Source organism: Pteropus medius, unplaced genomic scaffold, assembly GCF_902729225.1.
Source record: "Pteropus medius unplaced genomic scaffold, Ma_sr-lr_union100, whole genome shotgun sequence".
Taxonomy (NCBI): domain Eukaryota; kingdom Metazoa; phylum Chordata; class Mammalia; order Chiroptera; family Pteropodidae; genus Pteropus; species Pteropus medius.
This window is the reverse complement of record NW_024340701.1, coordinates 6722622-6745394: the sequence shown is the minus strand read 5'-3', so window position 1 is coordinate 6745394 and position 22773 is coordinate 6722622. Positions and strand designations below refer to the sequence as shown.

Here is a 22773-nt window from a genome sequence, read left to right as displayed (position 1 = left end):
AGCTTAATGATGTAATTTTGCAAGGTTACTCACCCTGGCATTAGTGTGAAAGAAGCCTTTGAAGAGTCTGGGTTGGGGATACCAGTTAGTCTTTCATGATAATCTAGTCAGGAAATGATGAACGGTTGATATGAAGTAGTAATTAGTGAGAATGGAGTTGAGATTAGAGCTTTAGGAGAGATTTGGGATGTAAGTTTTAGAGATGGAAGCTTAGGATGTCTAGAACAATCACAAGGTATACAAATTGAGATGTTACAGATTGTGGTACCATTTGCTTTGAGGAAATACAAAAAGAAAAATGTTTTCTAACATACTGAGTTTGAAACCCTGGTAGGACATTTCAAGTAGAGATATTTATCAATCAATGAATATAAGGATGTGGAATTTAAATTAGGAGCTGGAGATTCAGAGTTGGTATTCTTCAGCATATTGAAGTCATGGGTGTTAGTGAGATCATCCAAAGGAGTGAGAAGGTGAGAAGATCAAAGAATACAGATATTTAAAGGATTAGTAGAGGAAGACTGGGGAATGATCAGAAAAATGAGAACAGAAAGAGAAAGATATCACAAAAGCCAGAAGAAAGCATTTCATTTGAATAGTCTAAAGTGTCTGATGATATAGTTAAAAATCTAAGAATGTAAAAATGTCAGCTAAGGAAGTTTTGATAATCTTGGTAAGAGCAGTTTTTGTTTTAGAGCTAAAAACAGTTTTGAGTGAGCAGGTAAAAGAAAAGGTGTATAGATGCAACTTTCAGGAAACTTCATTGTGAAAGAAAGGAAGATTGGTAGTAGCAAAAGTGGCACACAAGATCTTTTTGTGTGTTATGGCATAGTGACATAATATCTGTAAAGCCCCTCGCACAATGCCAGGCCCATACTGGATACTCAATAAATGGTGGTGGTTGTTGCTCTTATAGTAGAGGTATAGAGTGTTTACTTGTTGAAAACACAAACCACTAGATGGGGCAATGTTTAAAATGAGGAGAATTGAATTGATGACCTGAGAAGGTAAAAGAGTTTTTTAATTCAGAGCACGCTAGTAATGAATTAAGGGGAATGTTTCATTATGTTGAAAAGGAAAGACACTAAAGGCTTCACTGAATATATAACTTTTAAGCTATACCTTCAAGGATTTGAGTTGGATTCAAAAAAGAGTGTCAAGGGTCTTTTAGGCATAGGGAGCAAAATGAGTAAAGGCATTGAGGCCCAGTGGCATATATAGTATTTGGAAGCTGGTGACTATTTAATCATGGATATCTGCCAAAAATGTCGGAGATAGTAGAAGAAATGATTGGAGGAGGGTCTGAAAAGGCAGATTGAAACTAAATTGCTATATATTCCAAGTTAAGAAGGTGGTGTGTTATCTTGCTGGTACCACTGAAGGTTAAAAATTTGTGGTAAAATTTTTATGATATAAAATTTAACATTTTATGCAGAGATATTAAGTACCTTCACAATATTGTACAACCTCCTGCACTATCCATCTCCAGAACTTTTTCATCACATACTGAAACTCTATAACTATTTAACAATAATTCTTCATTCCTCTCTCCCCTTTGCTTCTGGCAACTACTGTTATACTTTCTGTCTCTATGTATTTCACTGTTGTACTTTATGTAAGTGGAATCATACAATAGTTGTCCTTTTTGCTTATTTCACTTAGCATTAATGTCTTTAAGGTTTAACCACATTGTGGTATGTATCAGAATTTCCTTTTTAATGTTGAATAATATTCCATTCTATGTATATACCATGTTTGGTGTATACATTAATCCATGGATGGACATTTGAATTGTTTCTACCTTTTGGCTATGGTAAATAATGTTGGTATGAACACTAGTATAGAAATACTTTTTTGAATGCCTGCTGTCATTTCTTTTGTGTATATACCCAGAAGTGAAATTGCTAGATCAAATGGTAAATCTATGTTTAATTTTCTGAGGAACTGCCATGCTGTTTTCCACAGAGTCTGCACTGTTTTACATCCCTACCAGCAATGCACAAGGGTTCAATTTCTCCACGTCCATAAGACTCGTGTGTGTGTGTGTTGTTCATTTGTTTTGATAATAGCCATCCTAATCAATGTGAGGTGGTTTTTCATTGTACTTTTTGGTTTGTATTTTTCTAATGATTAGTGATGTTGAGTATCTTTTCATGTGCTTATTGTCCCATTTGTATATCTTTTCTTGAGGAATGTTCTTTGACCACTTTTGAATTAGGTTGTTTTCTTGTCGAATTTTAGGAGTTCTTTATATGTTCTAGATATTAATCCCTTATCATATGTATGATTTGCAAATATTTTATCCCATTCTGTGGATTGCCTTTTTACTCTGTTAATAGTGTCATTTGATGGACAGAAGTTTTTAATTTTCATGAATCTAGTTTGTCTATTTTTTTGTTGCCTGTGTTTTGTTTCGTATTCAGAAATCATTGCCAAATCCAATATCATTAAGTTTTTCTCTTCTGTTTTCTTCAAAGAGTTATATAGTTTTGCTTTTACATTTAGATCTTTGGTCCATTTTGAGTTAATTTTTGTATATGGTATAAGGTAAGGGTTCACAATGCATGTAGATATCCAGTTTTCTTAGTGCCATTTGTTGAAAAGACAGTCCTTTCCCTACTGAATGTTCTTTATACCCTTGTTAAGTCATTTTACCATATGTATGAACATCTATTTCTTGGCTCTCTGTTTTCTTCCATTGGCCTATTCATCTGTCTTTATGCCAGTACCATACTGTTTTGGTTACTGTGGCTTTGTAGTAAGTTTTGAAATCAGGAAATGTGATTTCTCTAACTGTGTTCTTCTTTTTCAAGATAGTTTTAGCTATTTTGGGTCCCTTGAGATTCCATGTGAATTTTAGGATCAGTTTTTCTGTTTCTGCAAAAAGAAAAGTCAGTGGCATTTTGATAAGAATTGCATTGAATCTGTAGATCGCTTTGGGTAGTATTGACATCTTAGCAATATTAAGTCTGCCAGTCCATGAACATGGGATGTCTTTTTAGTCATTTCTTTAAGCAGTGTTTTGTTGTTTTCAGTGTATAAGCCGTTCATCTCCTTGGTTAAGTCCTAAGTATTTTATTCTTTTTGATTCTGTTTAAATGAGATTGCTTTCCTAATTTCCTTTTCAGATTGTTCATTGCTAGTATATAGAAATCAACTGATTTTTGTGTGTTGATTTGTATCCTGCTACTTTGCTGAATTTGTTCATTAATTCTCACAGCTCTTTTGTGGAATATTTTTGTTTTTCTATATTAGATTATGTTATCTATGAATAGAGATAATTTTGTTTCTCTCTTTCCAGTTTGGTTGAGGGGTGTGTGTGTGTGTGTGTGTGGCCTTATTTTTTTTTTTCTTCCTTGCTTGATTCCTCTGACTAGAACTTCCAATAATATTTTGAATGGAAGTGGCGAAGACAGGCATTCTTACTTGTTTCTGATCTTAGAGAAAAAGCTCTGTCTTTCACTGTTGAGTGTGATATTAGCTGTAGGTTTTTGCTATGTGGTCTTTATGTTAGTTTCATTTTATTCCTAGTTTGTTGAGTGTTTTTGCCACAAAAGGGTGTTGAATTTTGTCAAATCTTTTTTCTGCATTAATAAAGATGATCATGTCATTTTTTCCTTTTCATTTTTCTAAAGTAGTCTGTTACATTGGATTGTTGTATGTTGAACCATTTTTAGCTTTCAGGAATAAGTTGCACTTGGTTATGGTGTATAATCCTTGTAATATTCTGCTGAATTTGGTTTGTTAGTATTTTGTTGAGTATTTATGGAAAGTTTTTAAATAGGAGAATAACTGGTAGAATTATGGGGAATGGGATGAGGGACCAAAGACTGAAAATGGGAGACTAAGGAGGCTTCTGCCTCTTGGGCAAATTTTCCTAGCCTAAACTAATTCTTTCCAGAATTTACTTCCTCTCAGTAGAAGGTACCACCATGTACCCAATTGCCTAGGACAAGTACCTTTGAGTTATCTTTGATTCATCTCTTTCATACCCTACATTCAAACCATTAGCAAATTCTATAGAATTTACTTTCAAAATATATTATGTATTCCAAATTTAGTCATTTTTAACACACCTCTTTCTGCTTTAGTCTAAAGCTACCACTGTCTCTCACTTGGACTGTTTCCAGTTTACATCTCTTCCTGTCCTCTACAGTGTATTCTTTATTCAGCAGCTAGGATTGTTCTTTTAAAGTATGTCATATCATGTTACTTCCTGTTCATAGCCCTTATCAAGTTTCATGAGGTCATAGAATACTTGGCTTTTAGTTAACTTTTCTACCTCATTGTCTTCCATAGTCACCCTTTTGTTACTCAGCTCCAGACACGTTGATCTCTTCAAATAACATTAGGTACTTTCTTGCCGCCAAGTCTTTGCATTTACTGTTCTCTTTGTCTGAAATGCCCTTCCTCCAGAAATTTAAATGCCTATCTCCCTTACTTCCTTCAGGTCTCTGCTTAAATATTACCTGTTCAGAATGGCCTTTTTTGTCCACTCTGTTTTAAAATAACACCCCCTTCCCCTCAGTCTATAGCCTCTTACCCTGCTTTATTTTTCTTCATAGTACTACCTGATTTGATTGTTTGTATTTATGTGTGTGTGTGTGTGTGTGTGTGTGTGTGTGTGTGTATGTATGTATGTATGTATCTGTCTGTCTAGCTATCTATCTATCTAATCTGTTGTCTCTTACATAAGGACAGAAGATTGATTATATTTATGACAGAGGATATATGAGGCTATCAGGAGGATATGAGGATGGTCAATGATAGTAGGATATCAATGAGCGTTTGATGGAACAGTATCCTAAAGGAAGCAGGATAGGCTTTTTAATAACGTTGGTAGAGGAGTGTTCATTGATTGTCTTTTATCTTCTTATTAACTATGACAATTTAGAAATATAATTTCAAAGCATTTTGTGGTACTTCTATGTATATAAAGATAATTTTGTTACATGTTAATTTTGTATCATTTTTCATTAAATTTGTTGCTATTAATATCTTGGACGAATCCTAAAAAAAAATAGTCCTGAAAATTTAGATGCTTATCTAAGACTTACATTATAATTCAAATTGCAGAACTGTTCATAGAAACTTATAAAAATGAGGTTGTCTTACCATCTTTGTTTGATTCTTCTATACCTCAGATAAACTATGTTAAGGCTAAATATGGTAACAATGAATAAAATTATGAATAGACCTATGTCTTTGTTTAACTATATTGGAAGTGGGGAAGATAACAAAATACTTTTGATTATTAGATTTGTTGGGAGCTCCATGTCTCATAAGAGCTTGTTTCTTGACTGAAATGTGATAATAAAAAATTCCTTTGTTATATTTATGTAGTTTTTTTCAGTTAGCATGTATTTTTTTAAAACCAGAATAGTAAATTAATTTTAAGAAATCATTGTGCATATATAATATAGTCTTTCTTTAGCTCCTTGGTTTAAAATGGCTTTGAAACTTTTAACAGAACAGACAATTTTGAACATTCTCCCTAGTGTTGGATAAAATAACACAGAAACCAATTGTAAATCGCAGGCAGTATATCAAAGTGGTGATAGTGTCTAGGATATTTTCCTGTGACCATTTAATCTGATACTGTATATGGAATCATAGACAATTCAAGGCCTTTGCTACATCTAAGAAAATCTCTCTTTGCTACAACGAAATTATCAGCTAAGTGTTGTACTGGTATCCTGGCTTTGATGTAGCATTTCAGAATTTTTGCAGACAGTAAAGTAGAACAAGTTTTTTTTTTTAATATTTAATAACGACTTCCCTCATAATACCTCTCATTCTTCCAGTTCTGCTTCACAAAGGCAGGGATATCTGTTTCTTGTTCACTTCCATATCCTAAGTGTCTTAAATCTGGCACATAGAAGGTGTATATTTGTTGAGTTAATATATTTCTGTCTTTTTCTTCTAAATATAAGGACATTAAAATAGAAATCTTTTTTTATGTTGTTGTTGAATGTTACACTAACAGGAAAAACAGGAAGAAAGTGAGCTTCGTTCTCTGCCACCTCCTTCCCCTGCACACTTGGCTGCTTTAAGTGTTGCAGTTATTGAATTAGCAAAAGAACAAGGAATAACAGATGATGACCTCAGAGTCCGACAGGAAATTGTAGAGGAAATGTCAAAGGTTATAACAACATTTTTACCAGGTACACATTTTATGCTTAATTTTAAAAATCAAACAACTCTTCCTCTTGATTCCTCTTGAACTTAGGGTAAATTTCATAATGTTTTCCTTTTTTTCTCCATCTTAAAAGTAGTAATTGTTTTATAAATGACTTTTTTTTAGGGGGGAAATATTTCAGAAAAGTGAAATGGAGAATTATGGCATAGCATAATAAGATTTATTTCTTAACTGCCAAAGGGATTTTGGACAGTTAATAAATTAATAGTTTCATAAAGAGCCACTGTGAGATTTATGAGAATATAAAATTGAAATTTAAAAATAAAAATTTAAAAATGGAAAATATTTTCATTACATTTTAATTACTCATTATTTCTATAATGTGGTTTTCTTTCTAAAATACATTGAATTTCTAAAATTTCTAAAATACATTGAATAGTAATTCAAATTATATATAGAAGTAACTTACTGTTATTATAAGAGTAGAAATGAAATTTTTTATGATTTTAAGGACTTGAATGATTTTCACACATTTTTGTGAACTTGAAAACTAGACTTTGTATATACAATTGAGTATGAACTTATACTTTCTGAGAAACTAAACCTGTCTGATCAGACCCAATCATGTTATTTTTCAGCTTTACCCTCTGGTGAAATCCTTTTAAAATTTCTTATTATGATTTTTGAAATGACATATTTGATAGTCCAAGAAAGTTGTAGGTGGTATGTTATTGTTTCTATTAAATTTGTTCAATAAACTCTTTTAAAAACAAACAAACAAAAAAAACTGCCTACAGCACCTGGTCTTCCAAGGTGGTCTCCCATCCAAGTACTACTAACCAGGTACAACCTTGCTTAGCTTCCGAGATCAGATGAGATTGGACATCTTCAAGGTGGCATGGCTGTAGATTCTGTTCAGTAAACTCTTGAAAGCCACAGAGTTTTTTGGTTTTAGGTTTACACTATCAATTGACTTAGCTTCACTTCATATTTTTAAGGAGCATTGGCATTAAATATCTGTGATCATTTCCCCATTCAAAGTACTGTCTCTTAAATAATTGTACATATCTATATATAAATAAATGTAGTTTGTGGCATTAGCTGTAGCTAGGTTCATTTTTTACTGTTACGTATTAAATGTTAAATATACTTCTAGTCATTGCTAAATGAACTATTACTAATATTTTGTTTAAACAGAACTTTTATGAGAATTTCTCTTCTCTGTTCCTGAATTCCATAACTGAGAAATATTTTTATTATTTTGTAGGTCACTTAGAAAGAATGTCATTCTATTAGAATTGGAAGACATAGAATTGAAATATATGCAGTTTTCCTACCATTGTTTTTTATTTAAAGTTCCCATATTTGCATGCTATTTCATTCTTTGATTTTTTTTTTCCAGAGTGTTCACTTAGGTTGTATGGTTCGTCGCTGACTAAGTTTGCTCTGAAGTGTAGTGATGTTAATATAGATATAAAATTTCCTCCCAAGGTAAGTAATTAGAGAATGGCTTTTTCTATGTGGTTCTTAACTAGTACTTGGTATTTTTTATTGATTATCTTTTTAGAGAAGGTCCAAAGGACAACAAAACTCTAGCTTATAGAAATTACCATCATGATTACACAGTGCTTTTGGAAACTACTATTAGGTGACAGACATAGGTGGAATAAAAGAAATAAGGGACAGGAAAAAAAGGAAACAGAAGGCAGTCATTAAGAAAAGGAAAATGCTTATGTTTGAGCATGTTGAACAGTTATTGCTTATGGTAAGTAGGAAGTGGAAAGAACTTTGAAATTGAACATCAGTGTTCACATCTTGGCTGCAGTGAGCAAGTTACTTATCTGACCTTTCTGAGCCTCCATTTCCTAATTTTCAAAACCGGGATAATAAGTTTTATATTAAATGAGATTATATATATACCAGATCTTTTTGTATAGTACCTGGTACATTATGAATACTTTAATAAGTAGTAGCTAGTGCCATTAGCAAAAGTATAATATTGTTTAGCATTGCTGACATTGCTTATGTATTGACACATCAAACATTTAAAATCAGACATTTTTTGTCTTTTTGATTTTTTGCATAAGTTTATGCTCAAGGAGGTTTGATTTGGGTCAAAATTTAATGTTTTTAATTTCTAGTTTGATACAGTCATTTACTTACACTTTAATGTATGATTATTAAATACTTTCAAATAGCAGCAAAGTACATATTAAACTAACCATTTGACAAGGTTGTTATTTAAAGTAGTATTTTAATCTAAGCCTTTTGTCCATGCTGGCAGAGATCACTGTCCTTTAAATTTTTTATCTTAACAACTTCTCTTTAACAGTCATTTGATAAACTGTTTTTTTTCCATTTGTTTTGCTGTGAAATCCAGAATCTTTTCTCACTCTAAGAACTCATTAATTCAAGGAGTGTTGCTGGAATAATAGCACTACGTGACTTATTAGATTTTACTTCCATGAATGAGATTTGTTAACATAAAAGTAAAACCATTCTGTTTCCATTATTTTAAAAGAGGGAACATGATTTTATTTAAATGTTTAAAGAAATTGGATTCTCTTTAAGCTTCTGTACCTTGAACTTTGAAATTAGTGTATTGATTTAATTTGAAACTCTTTTAGATGAATCATCCAGATCTTCTTATACAAGTGCTTGGGATTTTAAAAAAAAGTGGTGAGTTTCTTTTTAAATATGTTTTTCTAAAAAAAAAATTACATAATGGTACATGGGTTGTGTTTTTATATATGGCTAACCAAGTTAAACTAAAACTCCAAGCATATATGTGTGTGTGCGTGTGTGTGTGTGTGTGTGTGTGTATTTTTTTTTTTTTTTTAAACACCTACAGCACCTGGTATTCCTAGGTGGTCTTCCATCCCAGTACTAACCAGGCCCGACCCTGCTTAGCTTCTGAGATCAGACAAGATCGAGCATGTTCAGGGTGGCATGGCCGTAGGCATTTTTTAAAAATTATTTTTTTAAAATTATTTTTATTATTTTATTTTTTAAAAAACTCTTAGCATATTTGAGTCATTGTATCACATAGAGATATATACGTATATACGTATTTGTTTAATAGATGTACTAGAAAATTTACAAGTCGGTTAGATGAAAAGTATCATATTTAAAATTGATATGTAGAATCTACTGCCTTTTGGGTAATTTAGAAATATTAGCTTTGAATATTATGAGCATTTCTTGTATATAAGAAGGCAGAAAACTTATAATCATTGGGATGTCATTGATGAAGGAAGATTTAGGGAGAGACTTGGGAGGAAAAATGTGTGCATGCATTGAGTAAATATATTTTATTAATTGAATTTAATAATTTGTGTTACATCAACCAAATCATATTTAGTAAGCTTTACATATGTGCTTCATCAGTCTGGATTTCTTTTGATGTAAGAAGGACATTCATATAAGTGAAAATATTTTTAAAATCAAAAAATTTAAAAATTACAACTGTCCCAAACCAGGTCCCAGGTCATGTAGTACGGTCTAGAATATTATTTTCTTGGTTTTTATTTACTGCTATTGTTACAAAGTAAATGCTTAAGAGCTCAGGATCTATAGCCAGACTTTTCAGGCTCAAATTTTAGTTCTGCCATTTATTGGTTGTATGTTCTTTGAAAAATTATTTAATGTCCATGCTTCAGTTTTTTTTGTCTATAAAATGGCAGTAATATATTATCTTTTTGATGAGAAGGTTGTGAGGATGAAATGAATTAAGCCATAGGTTAGAAAAGTGCTTGGTTTATAATAACTTCTTATTAAATTCTTGCTTCTGCAAACTAATCAAAAACAGACTCACAAATATAGTGGACAGTTTGGTGACAGACAGAGGAGAGGGGATTTGAGGGGCTGAGAGAATGGGGTGAAGGATTAAAGAAGTACAAATTAGTAGTTGATAGTTGGGCATGAGGATGGGAGCATGGCACAGGGAATGCAGTTAGCATTAATATGATGGCTAAGTGGAGGGCCAGGGGAAGGAGAGAGCAATTGGGGGAATCATTTTATGAACAATATAGATGTCTAACTGTTCCGCCCCCCCAAAAAAAAATTTCTGCTTCTGTGATTATTATTATTACTCTTGTTATCTTAAATTTTATGAATTGAAAATACTTGGCAAAAATATGTACAGTTTGACTTAGAAGAGATAGCTTATTGACTTAGCCTTACCCTCTCCTAGGCTCTAATATCAGTTCTAAACTTCCTTTCTCTCTCTGTCTGCCTCATTAGCTCTCTATCAGTTTTGTGTTAGTCATTTTCCTGGGAAATTATTTTTAAAGAATTAATTTGGTCCAGTTTATTTTGTAAAGAGATTTTAATATTGTTTTCTTTCTTAATAAATACTTCGCTCTAATTGTACAAAAAACTCTAAGGCATATTAGAGATAAGAGATAAATACAGAGCTTTTACCTCTTTAGACTCACTGGAGAGTATCAACCTAGCAGTAATATTTTAAATGTCTTTCCAGTAAAATACATGAATAGATCATTTTAAGTCACATAGAACAGATTTACAAAATTTAGTCTAATTGTAAAATTGCTTATTCCTTCCCTTATGCCCTCATTGTATTCTTTAAAGACCACGATCCTGTCATCTACAGGATTTATTAGTTAATATATTTTTCAAACCCCTAATTGAGCTTTTTGTCTTGTTCATTTTCATATCCACCATGCATAATGTAACTCCTGACATAATAGGTCTTCAGCACATGTTGTTTGAAGAAATTAATAATTCCAACAAGTACTACTGAGACATTTTTTTAAATGTCAGATAAAAAAATGTGAATCCATCTATTTTTATTTAGATTAGATGTTTATGGCATGGGGCCTACCTTAGAGATATAGAGATGGACTTCAGAGTGGAAGTACGTTTCACCCTCTTGGTCCTTCCTTAGGAGTTTTAATTGGGCAGACTTCATGTGTTTACAGGAAATGGGGCCAGCAGAGATAGCCTTTTACGTGTAAGGATATTTAAAAGAACTAATTTGTCAAAACATTGTAGGTTCTAATTTTGTGACTCCTGTGGAAATAGCCCTCAGAAGTAATTGATGTCCTCTGTTGCTGTATCTATGGAGGTTTAACAACTTTGACTAGATTATATACTTATGTGGGTATATTCAAACTTTGAGGGATGTTAAAACATATCTTCTTAAGGTGATTATAATTTTCAGACAGTATTTGAGACTGCGATTGTGGTGTGATATGTAGCGAATGGCACCTAGAGGTAAGAGATTGTTAGGTTGATGCTCATAACGAGAAGAATGGATTATCCCACAGAAGCAATGAGAATGATTTTTAGAAGGAAACTAATGCTTAATGCTTACCTTAGAATAAACATTTTAGAGATATTGATGTTGTTAGCTTATTTTTTTTCTTTTTTCCTTATTAGTGTTATATGTAGATGTGGAATCTGATTTTCATGCTAAAGTTCCTGTTGTGGTGTGCAAAGAACGGAAAAGGTTGGTAACAATGAAGAGAAAATAAAGTTGTTTTTTTTTTTTAAATAGCACCATCCAAAATGCAGTGACCATCTCCCAGTGACAAAATTTTTGTTTTAGATTTCTCCTTGGATTAATATGACTAAGCTAGGTTCTATTTATTAACATAGCCTGCTGAGTAAAAGCATGCGAACAAGAAATAGAACTACCAGTTAAAAATAAAATACTCTGAAGCGGAACTTTTCATTTTTTTTCTCAAGTATTTTTACCCAACAGTATTGAATATTTATTATATGTTAGATACCTCTTTGCTGTAGGGATACAAACATAGATAAGACATAGCCTCTCTTCTCAGGAAGCTTATAGTCTATCAGAATCTAGTTTTTAGTTCACTGAAATTGAAAGTTGTTAAGACTAATCTGTCCTTTGTAGACATGTTTATAGAATGGAGAGAGCGAAGTACATTTGAAAAAGGAATCAAATGATCCTATTCGAGATCAATGTGGGAAACATGGAAACAGTACAGAAATAATAAAGTGTTCTTTTATTGATTATTAACCTGTATATCTTATATTTTAAGATTACTGTATTTTCTTATTCAAAGCTAGGAAGATCTATAGAAATTTAGCTCAACTTCCATACTTTCTAAACTAGAGAATTGAGACCTGGAGGACAAATAATGGTTTGTCCAAGTTCACATTATTTGGGGGGAAAATCAGAATTGGAATGAAGGTATTCTGACTTCTAGTATTTTTTCCATCACATTGTGTCAGATTGTGTCTGACAACCTCAGATACATTTTTCTCCCTGCCACCAAAATATCTCTACTACAATTCTGTTACCCCATTTAAAGTAGCTCCTGTTTTCATTTACATTTAAGCATTACTTGTGGGTTATATGTAAATTTTACCTAATCTCTGATCTGAATATTGTATATCAATAAAATCATGAAAGCTGGGATAGGAAAAAATTAGAGTGTAGAAGTACAGCTAATTAGTTCAGAATTTCATTTTTCTGTTTTATCACGTACAAACAAAAAAATGAACTAAGAAGGTATGTTGTACTATTTGATGTTGGCAAGATCAGTGCCTTTTCTCTGTTATAAGTCAAATTTTAGTGAATCATGCTGCTTTTGAAATTAATTTCTCATGAACTTAAATACTAAATGAGGTTGAAATTTATTTTAAAGTACTAGTGAACATTTAAAACATGTTTAACTTACATGGAACTCTAGTAATGGAGCTGACACATAGTTTTCAGTTAGCTCTAAGTTAAAACATCGGTTTTTATTATAGCTTCTTAGGTATCGAAATATGGTGACTGGAAAGGACAGCCACAGGATTTGAAGTATTCTAGTTTTTAAGGTATTAATACAGTAAAATTCATTTATTTCTCCTTCACAGTGGTTTACTTTGTAGAGTGAGTGCAGGAAATGATATGGCATGCCTCACTACTGATTTACTTGCTGCTCTTGGCAAAAAGGAACCTGTCTTTATTCCCTTGGTGTTAGCCTTTCGCTATTGGGCTAAGGTGAGTGGAACAGAAGAAAAAAGTACCCAATCTTTAAGGTAATTCAGGTTTTTTCCTGCAGTAACCTGTATCATAAATCATAATATGTTGGGAGAAAGTAATTATGGTTATCTTTAGTAAGGTTAGAGTGGATCTGAAGCAAAGCAGACAGATTTGTGATAAGTTTTGGAGGCAGGACTTGCCAGAGGCATTGGATATGAGAGTTGAAGGGAAGTGAGTGATTGATGACAACATGTAAATTTTTGGAAAATGCAAAGATACCAAGTTCTTAGGGAGATGGTATCCTTAAAATGTAAAATAACCTTAAATTTTCAAATGTAATTTTAATTTGAATTACTAAGAGTTTTTAAAAAGTTGATAAAATGATCTTAAAGTTAGTATGGAAGAATAAATGTTTGAGAATAGCCAGAAGAACTCAGAAAGAGAAGATTAGTTAAGGGGGACCAACTCTACCACTATAAAACTGATTTAGTCAAGTGTGTACCATTGGCATAGGAATAGACAAATAGATCTATGGAACAGAATAGATAGCCCAGAAATACATAGAAGATTCTTAACATGAGGCAGAAGTAAAAGCAAGATAAGAAAATAATATTTTTAAAAAGTATCCACAGTAAAGGCACTCACTATGTATGATATGATTTCATTTAACTAAAATGTACATGCATCTTTATATGCAATAAAAAAAATGAATAGAAGGATAGCCATCAGTATGTTAATTATTATTTTAAGGTGTTGAGATTTCAAGTCATTCCTTATATTTTATATAAGTATATATTTATATTTAATTATTTTTTATAATGATTTTGGTAGGGGAAAAAAGTCCCTCCCATATCCACTCTAACCTTACTACAGCTATCCTTCCTACTTTTGTTGTGAGGGGAACAACGAAAATTAAAGAAAGCTAAATGGTGGTACTTTTCCCCCTTCATTTTGCAGTTGTGCTATATTGACTCCCAAACTGATGGCGGAATCCCTTCTTACTGTTTTGCTTTAATGGTGATGTTTTTTCTACAACAAAGAAAACCCCCTCTTCTTCCTTGTTTACTTGGAAGTTGGGTAAGCATGACGTGTATATTTAAGCTAGAATTCTGGTTTGTCTGTTTGTCCATCTTTTTTTTTAAATAATTTTTACACTACCAATTTGGAATACCTTTTTATATAGATTGAAGGCTTTGACCCAAAAAGAATGGATGACTTTCAGCTGAAGGGCATAGTAGAAGAGAAGTTTGTGAAGTGGGAATATAATTCAAGTAGTGCAACTGAGAAAAACTCAATTGCTGAGGAAAACAAAGCTAAGGCAGACCAACCAAAAGATGATACCAAGAAGACAGAAACAGACAACCAAAGTAATGCCATGAAGGAAAAACATGGCAAAGTAAGCTTTTTTATCTTTGTTTTTGGCTTTTCTATCTGTAGAATTTGTGATGCTTTCAATTGAAGCTATTTTAATAGTAGAATGACTGACCTTGAGTAAGACTCTTGGCCTCATTTTCCTCATCTGTAAAGTGAGGGGTTGATCTGGTTTAGTTTTTCAGTATGGAGATTCCCTAATTTATCACTCATTTTGGAAGATTTCTAGTGTTTGAATCATGTAAGAGTAATTCTTTGTATCTTTTCATTTAGACAAGGAAAATTTCCTTCAGAAGTTTGCTTGTGACCAAAACTTGAGCATATGGGAATTATATTGCCAGATTGATGGAGAAATAAAGGTCCTGTGCTCCTTTAGGGGATGACTTGTTTATTTAATCATTCAGCATTCATTTATTAAGGACCTGCTAAGTGCCAGCCATTAGCTTGAGTGCTAGAGAACCAAAGTTGACTATCCATGGATTGTGTCCTCCAGAAGCATGTAGTCTTCTGCTTCTGAAGTAGACAGACATAGTACTACAGAAATGTGAACATTACTGAAATCATTGCTCATGTAGTTCCCTGTACATATGTTCCTAGTCCATTCAACTCTCTCACTTTTCTAGACTACTTTCTGTTCTCTCCTCAAACCACCAGTTCTCAGCTGAAGATCTTGCTTATTACTTCACTGAGAAAACTGAAATGATCAAAAAGAAAACTTTTACTTACTCTCACCACCATCTACCACTATCTGCACTCATATATTCTGCCTTGCTGCCTGCTTTCATAAAGGAACTTTCCGTGTTGCTCTCTAAAGTTATTTTCTCCACTTGTTATTCAGTCCCAACTGTTCTTGTCTATTCCAGAACATTGCTGTAGCAATTCTCTTTCCCTCCTAAGTAACCAATTTTTCATTCTCTACTGAATCTTTTTTAGATTAATGAAATGCTTTATTTCTATCATTTTAAAGAAAAATCTCAGCACCACTTTCTCTTTCAACTATTCCTTTGCTCCTTTTTGCAGTAAAACTACTTGAAAGAATTGTCTGTATTCATTATTTTCAACTACTTTGTTTCCTCTTAACTTATCAGCCTTTGAACCCTTATCAATCTGCCAGAACTCATATTATTATAGCAATATCCTCTGCGTTGCTAAATCTAATGATAATTTCTCAATTTTTATTTTATTCTTTGATTTATCAGCAACATTTTCCAGTTTATTATTTCCTTCTCTGAAAAATATCTTAATTTGGCTTTCAGGACACCACACCCATGGCTGATTATTCCTTCTCAGTCTGCTTTGCTAGTTTCGCCTTTCCAGTCTCTTAATGTTGGAGTGATCCAAGGGTCAATCCTTGATTCCCCCTTTTCAGGGCTCATTCTTTGATTCTCCTTCCTCTTTATTTATTTGTTTGTTTGTTTATTCATTCATTCATTTATTTATTATTATTTATGCCTATAGCACCTGGTCTTCCTAGGTGGCCTCCCACCCAAATACTAACCAGGCTTGACCCTGCTTAGCTTCCGAGATCAGACACCGGGTTTGTTCACAGTGGCATGGCCATAGACCATGGACTGTGGCTTCACTGGGGCATGAACCTAGGACCTTCTGCGTGTAAAGTAGATGTGCTAACTGCTACACTATGGAACCATTCCGCCCCCCGCCCCCTTTTTTTAAATCTACACTCTCTTGGTGATCTCATCTAATCTCATGGATTTTAAGTACCATCTGTATGATGATGACTCCCAAATTTAAATCTTTAGCCAAATCTGTCTCCTGAACATTATATCTCCAACTGCCTATATAATATCTCTACTTAGATGTCTAGTACATGTCTTAAACTTAATGTATCTAAAACTGAATTCATGGTCTTCCCCTTGCTCAACATTCAGTTTTCCATCTCAGTTGATGGCACTAAATCCTTTTAGTTGCTCAGTCAAAAACATTGGAGTTACCCTTCACTTCTCTCTTTCATACCTCATACCAAGTTTGTCAGGAATTTCTGTCATTGTACTTCAAAGCATATCCAGAATTTGACCACTTCGCTGTTAACTTCTGGTGCTAGCCATCATCATCTCTGACCTGGATTACTTTCATAACATTATAATAAGTTTTCCTGCATCAGCCTTTGCCCCTTATAGTCTATTTTCAACACAGCAATCAGAATAGTTCTTTCAAAAAAAACGCCCATAAAACAGAAAAGTCAGATCATGATCTTTACCTGGCTCACACCCAAAATGCTTCAGTTGCTCCTCATTTAATTTAGAATAAAAGCCAAGGAGTTCTTACTGGCTAGGACTTTGTTTTTCTTTTCTCTTCTCCCCCATCTCTAAGACACTGGATTTCTTAGTTTTCTTTTTGAAGCTAGTCACACTAGTGTGTTTGCTGTTTTCTGTTCCTAGAACACTTTTCGAACACTTCTCTCTCTTCTTAAAATCATACCTTCTCAACGGGTCTTATCCTGACCATTCTATTTACTATTGAAACCATCTGCTCCTGTACTGCCATTCCCTTTACTAAACCTACTTGACTTTTCCTTATTTACACAGAACTTTTTTTCTAACTTACTGTGCAGTTTACTTAAATTTGTTGTTTATTGTGTTCTTCCCCTGGAAAGTAAGCTCCACTACGGCAAAAATCTTTTTTTCCCCCCGCTTGGGTCTTTCCCAGGTGTATGGCACATAGTAGGCACTCAGTGAATAGTTGCAGAATTGAACGAGTGACTTGTTTTCATGCCTTTATGCTCCTTAGTGGTCATTTTTTAGCCAGTCTTTAGCTAATTCCTTTAGAATTCAGGTATTACTACTTCTGTTAAAACCCCCTGCCATTCTGCATTAGCAGCCCATTTTAGTGTCTAACCTTTACTGTAATTGCTAAATTCTCTCTTTTGCTTCTAATAGTCTATGAATTATGTTATAGTGATTAGCAACATAGACCTAGTAGCCAGGTGGTCCTGAGTCAGATTTTTACCCTGTAGTATCTACTTCATAGAGTTATTAGGATTAGTAGTTATTATATACACAGCACTTAGAAGAGTGGATGATACATGATGAGCATTATGTATAAGTATGAGCTCTCATTTTTTTATATTCCCAGCACAATGCAAGGGACATACTAGGTTCTAAGTAAATGTTTGTCAAATGAAGGAATTAGCTTTTGAAAGCCCAGGACATTTACTTAGATTTGAAAATTAATTACTATAGTGAGGAGCTATAGTTGTTATACAGTGGTTTACAACCTTAGCTGCACATGAGAATCACTTAGGGAGCTTAAAAATCCCAGTGCCCAGCCCATCATCCAGGTCAATTAAATTAGAATGTTGAGAAGGATATGGGAGGTAGGAGTGGTGTATAACTCAGGTATTAGTGTATTTTAATACTCCCACTGTGATTCTAATGTGCAGTCATAGTTGAGAATCACTGGTTTAGTGGAAAGAACACAGAATTCTAAGAGTCGGTAAACTTGGGACTCTGTTCCCAGCTATGCTACAAACTGCTTTTTGACAAGTTACTCCTTTATGCCTCAGTTTTTGAAAAGGTGATCTCTAAAGTTTTTTAAACAAAATTAAATGGTTCTCTAGTTTCATCAAGCTTAAATGGAAAGTATTTTTTCTTTTCCAGTCTCCTTTAACATTGGAAACACCAAATCAGGTATCCCTGGGACAATTATGGTTAGAGCTGCTAAAATTTTACACACTGGATTTTGCTTTGGAGGAATATGTCATATGTGTACGAATAAAAGACATTTTAACAAGAGAAAACAAAAACTGGCCTAAAAGACGAATAGCCATTGAAGGTGAGATGATATGTTATATTTCATTGGGAGAATATTTTTTTGTGTGCCACTCATCATCTGTTTGTTATCAATTTTATCCCTTGGCTTTGTAGTGCTATATATGCCACTAGGTTGTCTTTATATATTTTAGATCAATTCTTTATCCAGTCCATTATCATTTTATAGGATTAATACTTAAAGCTTTCCAAACTATAAATATGTTGGTTAGGATTATTAGCTTATTTACATGCCTTTATTTTTAATTTTTGATTATGAAAAATTTTAAAAATATAGAAAAATAGAATAGTTATATGAATGCTATAAGATCTTTTTGAATAAATTTGTGTTATAAAATTATGTTAAGCTATAATTTTAAAATCCAGTTTATTGTCTTCTAAAGTACCTCATCTGTTAAATGTGTCTAAGCTAAAGGAAAAAAGAACAATTGATGTTGACAGATAAGATTTCACATCACATTCCAAGATCATTAAGATCTTTATAGGTATAGAAAATAATAGAATGACTTCTAAATTCTTAATCAAAAATTTAAATTCCACAAATTTCACTCACTTTTTATAGATAGGAAATTAAATTTCTGGCCGTCATTTTAATCTGTTTAGGCTACACATTCAGCAAAACCTAACAGTTGCTTCAGCCATAACAATCTGAAGCCTGACTTGTTAATCTTTTTACTTAATGATCTTTAGTAGTGGAGAAAATGTGTATTGTCTTTTGGGTGGTGCTTTTTTTTTCTTTTCCTTTGGGGCGTATTTAAGGCTTGTAAAATCCAAAAATCCATAAACATTTTTAGAAGTTTGAATTGATGCAAGCCTTTTTAGCATGGCCTTTTTAGATTGGATTAAAGTTTGGTTTAATTTTTACTTTCTTAGGTCTCTTTCTGCTCTTCTATTTTCCTTTTTCTCTTTAATTTTCTGATCTCACTAAAGTTAAATCTGAAAGTCAGTACTTTTTAAATTTGAGGCTTTGAGAATTTTAGGTTAGATTTCATTTGTTTAAAATGTAAGGAATATGTAACTAAAGAATAGTATGACAAGAGATGAAAATTATTAATGGGTGCTGTGGCTTGAAATCTTTCATTCACTGACAGTATAGGGAGGCATAATGCCATAGCTTTTTCTAGTAATTTCATCCTTGAAACTGTATAATTACTGAATCAGACTCCTCAGCCATCATCTCATTAATTACCTTATTTTACTCTTTTCTCTCTTTTCCTTTCAGTTTTTATTTGTGACAGAAACAAAGGAAAAGATAGTACTATTGTAGTTCCCCTACTCAGTTTGCAGGAACTCTCATTGGGACTTTAATTTAGAAAAACTTTGGGAAAATGTGCTCTGCTGACTATCTAGCAGTTAAGATCTGTTTGCATAAGCTTGGAAATTTAGTTTGTTAGTAGATACTTAATTACTAACCATTTCCTTTTTTACTAGATCCATTTTCAGTTAAGAGGAATGTTGCACGGAGCTTAAACAGCCAGCTTGTTTATGAATATGTTGTGGAGAGATTCAGGGCAGCTTATCGATATTTTGCCTGTCCTCAGAGGAAGGATGCAAAAAATTCTACAGTGGATTCCATGAAGAAAGAGAAGGGGAAAATAAGCAATAAGAAGCCAGGGAAGTCTGACAGTACAGCATCCAATTGTTGCATTCAACTTGCGAAAAGCACAGAAAAAATGAATGCAGAAAGAAGTCAGCCTGATAAATATGATGAAATGGAATGTACATCACAGAGCTGTATTACTGAAGATGACAGTTTGTTGGTAAACGAACTGGTTTTGGCTGAACATGGACAGGAATCTTCATCTCTTTCTACCAGTGAAGGCAGTGAATTAGAGCCAAAATCAGTTAAGAAACAAGATGATTTAGCACCTTTAGAAATTTGTTTAAAAAAGGAGCTCAGCCAGTGTAATTGCATTGATTATAAGTCCATTGACCCAAATGAATCTGCTGGTACAGACTGTAGGTCAAATTTAGAAACAGAGAGTTCACATCAGATTGCGTGCACCCACACATCTGCTACCTCTTACAACTGCAAAGCTACAGAAGATGCGTCTGACCTTAATGATGATGATAACCACCCCACTCAAGAATTACATTATGTGTTTGATAAGTTTATTTTAACCTCTGGCAAGGTAGGATACAGTTTGTAAGCAATAAGATTTTGTGGTTGTTGTATGACTATAGTTTTTAGATTCAGAAATGTACTGTTAGCTTCAATAATAGTTGTTTTGGAATGATATTTTAGTGTGTATTTTAATTTTACTTACTGCATTTTTGCTAATAGTTGCCTTTAAAGAATGTATATAAAACTCCAAAAGGTTTCAGCACTCTATTACTATTAGTTGGTTTGCTTCATTTTCCTGTGTGTGTGTGTGTGTGTGTGTGTGTGTGTGTGTGTGTGTGTATGAAAGGATTATTCGAATATTTTGTGAAAATCAGTTTGGCAAAGGCAACATGTATTTTAAATTTTTATTTTTTTAATACATGACGATTATTTTTCTTCCACAAATGAGAATATAATAGTATTCTATTAAAAAACTGTTTTAGTGGGGAGTAGGGTGGTTGAGGGATGGAATATAAACTTAGATAGTTAAGTGAAAACTAAGATCAGTAACCAAAAAAATGAAGAATCCAGATTCTCTCTCAGCCGTTGAGCTTCTCTTTGTATTTTGGCATGTCTCTTATAACTTACCTTTTTTACTTTTAAATTGGCGTAGTCCGAATTTTACCTCGATAATTATAGAAAACAAAACATTTTATTGAACAGAAAATAAGCAATAACTACTTTGTTAATAAAGGAAAGTTCTAGCTAAGTCACATTGCTTCGAGGTACATTATACGTAATTGGAATATTATCAGCACCCAGGGTGAAAAAATGATTATATAGATCATGTGTAAACCAAGGGGTTTATTAAAAAAAACTGGAAAGTCATTCAGTTTTATTGTTTTATCATTAATTACTTATTGACAGCTTTAACTTTTACCTAATTAGTAAGCTGTGTTTCATCATTCTTTGTAAAGATACATCTATTGCATTTTGTTTAGGTTGCAGTATTTAGGACATAATGGACTATTGAAAGGATGAAATAAATGACATTTTTAGAAAAGCCTCTTACTTATATACCTACAGTTTACATTACTTCTACTTTATGCTATTTTTTCCCCCTGGAAACTTAGGGTAACTATTTCTCCAATTTTAATTTTTAAAAAATTATCTGTAACATATTTCTAGAATTTTCGGATAAATATGTCAAAAGTAAACCTTTGAAAAGCTTATAGAAATTTCTGTTGTACTGCTTGCTAATTAGCCTATAGCACAGCATTTCCACAAAAAGAGGTTTCTGTATATAATTTGCATCAGAGTTCATGGATAGGTAAATGTCCAGGCTAACCCTGGAGGAATATGCTGTCTCTAGGATCCAGGCACATTACAATAATGAAAAGAGTAATGCTCTTCTTAACCATATGTGTATTTTCAAGTAGTTGGGATAAATTTTTACTGTTTTAGCTACCTGTCTGGTAGTATTTTGGAATATGTTTAAAATGGTGGCATAGGGTTTAAAGTTTAAGTTTGTGGCTATTGCATTAGAGTTGTTCCTTGTAGGAAGCTAATTTAATTTTAGAGTTCAGCTCTATAGTTTGGTTTCTTGAGTCCATGCTAATATAATAAATTACATTATTGTAATTTATTGTGAAACATCTTTTACATACTAAATCAAGTATTTACATACTAAATACTTGATTTAGTATGTAAAAGATGTTTTGGTAAGTCTTTTATTACTAGAACTACTGAGACTTGATTCTTTCATAGGCTTTGACTATTTTCTTATTTAAAAGCAGTTTCTTGAGTACCATGCTAATGTAATAAATTACATTAATGTAATAAATTTCTGCAGATAGAAATAGAGGGAAATGAAAGGTACCACTTGAAATTTCTTTATACAGTCATGCACCACATAATGATATTTTGGTCAACAAAGGACTTTATATAAGATGGTGGTCCCATAAGATTATAATGGATTATAAACAAAATGTTTGTTTTTGATGTTGAAAGAAAAGGTTAGACCCAACTACATCGTTGAATTTTCTTACTGCTAGCTCTGGGTGCTTTAAATAGACGAGGCTGAGCTTGCCGTCCACCATCTGTGTGCCTGCCCACTGATGGGGCTGGAGTTGGTGAGGAGCAAGAGCTTGGGAGGAGGGAGCCTGGAGCTGCCTGTGCCAGCCACTGCACACATAAGCACCACGCACACACACACTTTTGCACATACTTACTTCCCTCTTTCTCTTCATCTCTTTCCTCCTAGTCTGCTTCCTCCCTCTCCCTCTCCCCTTTCTTCTCCCACTCATTATCTCAAGCTTTATCTCTCAGGGTCTCTTTCTATCTCTCTTCTCCCTTTCTCTCCCCTTCTCTTTTTTCCCTCTCTTTCTTCCTCCCTACCTCCTCCTGATGTCTATATACTCTTCTTCCAGCAGTGCCTCCATCCACATCCCTCCCCCTCCCCCTCCCCCTC

General features: G+C 33.2%; 1 protein-coding gene and 2 pseudogenes across 1 annotated transcript in view; 1 reads left to right on the top strand and 2 right to left on the bottom strand.

Moving 5' to 3' along the window:
- The window catches only part of TUT4 (terminal uridylyl transferase 4), a 107982-nt gene that overhangs the window by 47146 nt on the left and 38063 nt on the right, over positions 1 to 22773 (top strand). Inside the window, exons 6-14 of the mRNA XM_039886312.1 lie at positions 5987 to 6164; positions 7542 to 7630; positions 8767 to 8818; positions 11540 to 11609; positions 12992 to 13118; positions 14058 to 14177; positions 14284 to 14496; positions 18089 to 18263; positions 19691 to 20391. Of these exons, the coding sequence (XP_039742246.1) occupies positions 5987 to 6164; positions 7542 to 7630; positions 8767 to 8818; positions 11540 to 11609; positions 12992 to 13118; positions 14058 to 14177; positions 14284 to 14496; positions 18089 to 18263; positions 19691 to 20391 (1725 nt within the window). The remainder of the gene's footprint in view (positions 1 to 5986; positions 6165 to 7541; positions 7631 to 8766; positions 8819 to 11539; positions 11610 to 12991; positions 13119 to 14057; positions 14178 to 14283; positions 14497 to 18088; positions 18264 to 19690; positions 20392 to 22773) is intronic.
- Positions 6928 to 7049, bottom strand: LOC120581103 (uncharacterized; annotated as a pseudogene).
- Positions 8982 to 9100, bottom strand: LOC120581521 (uncharacterized; annotated as a pseudogene).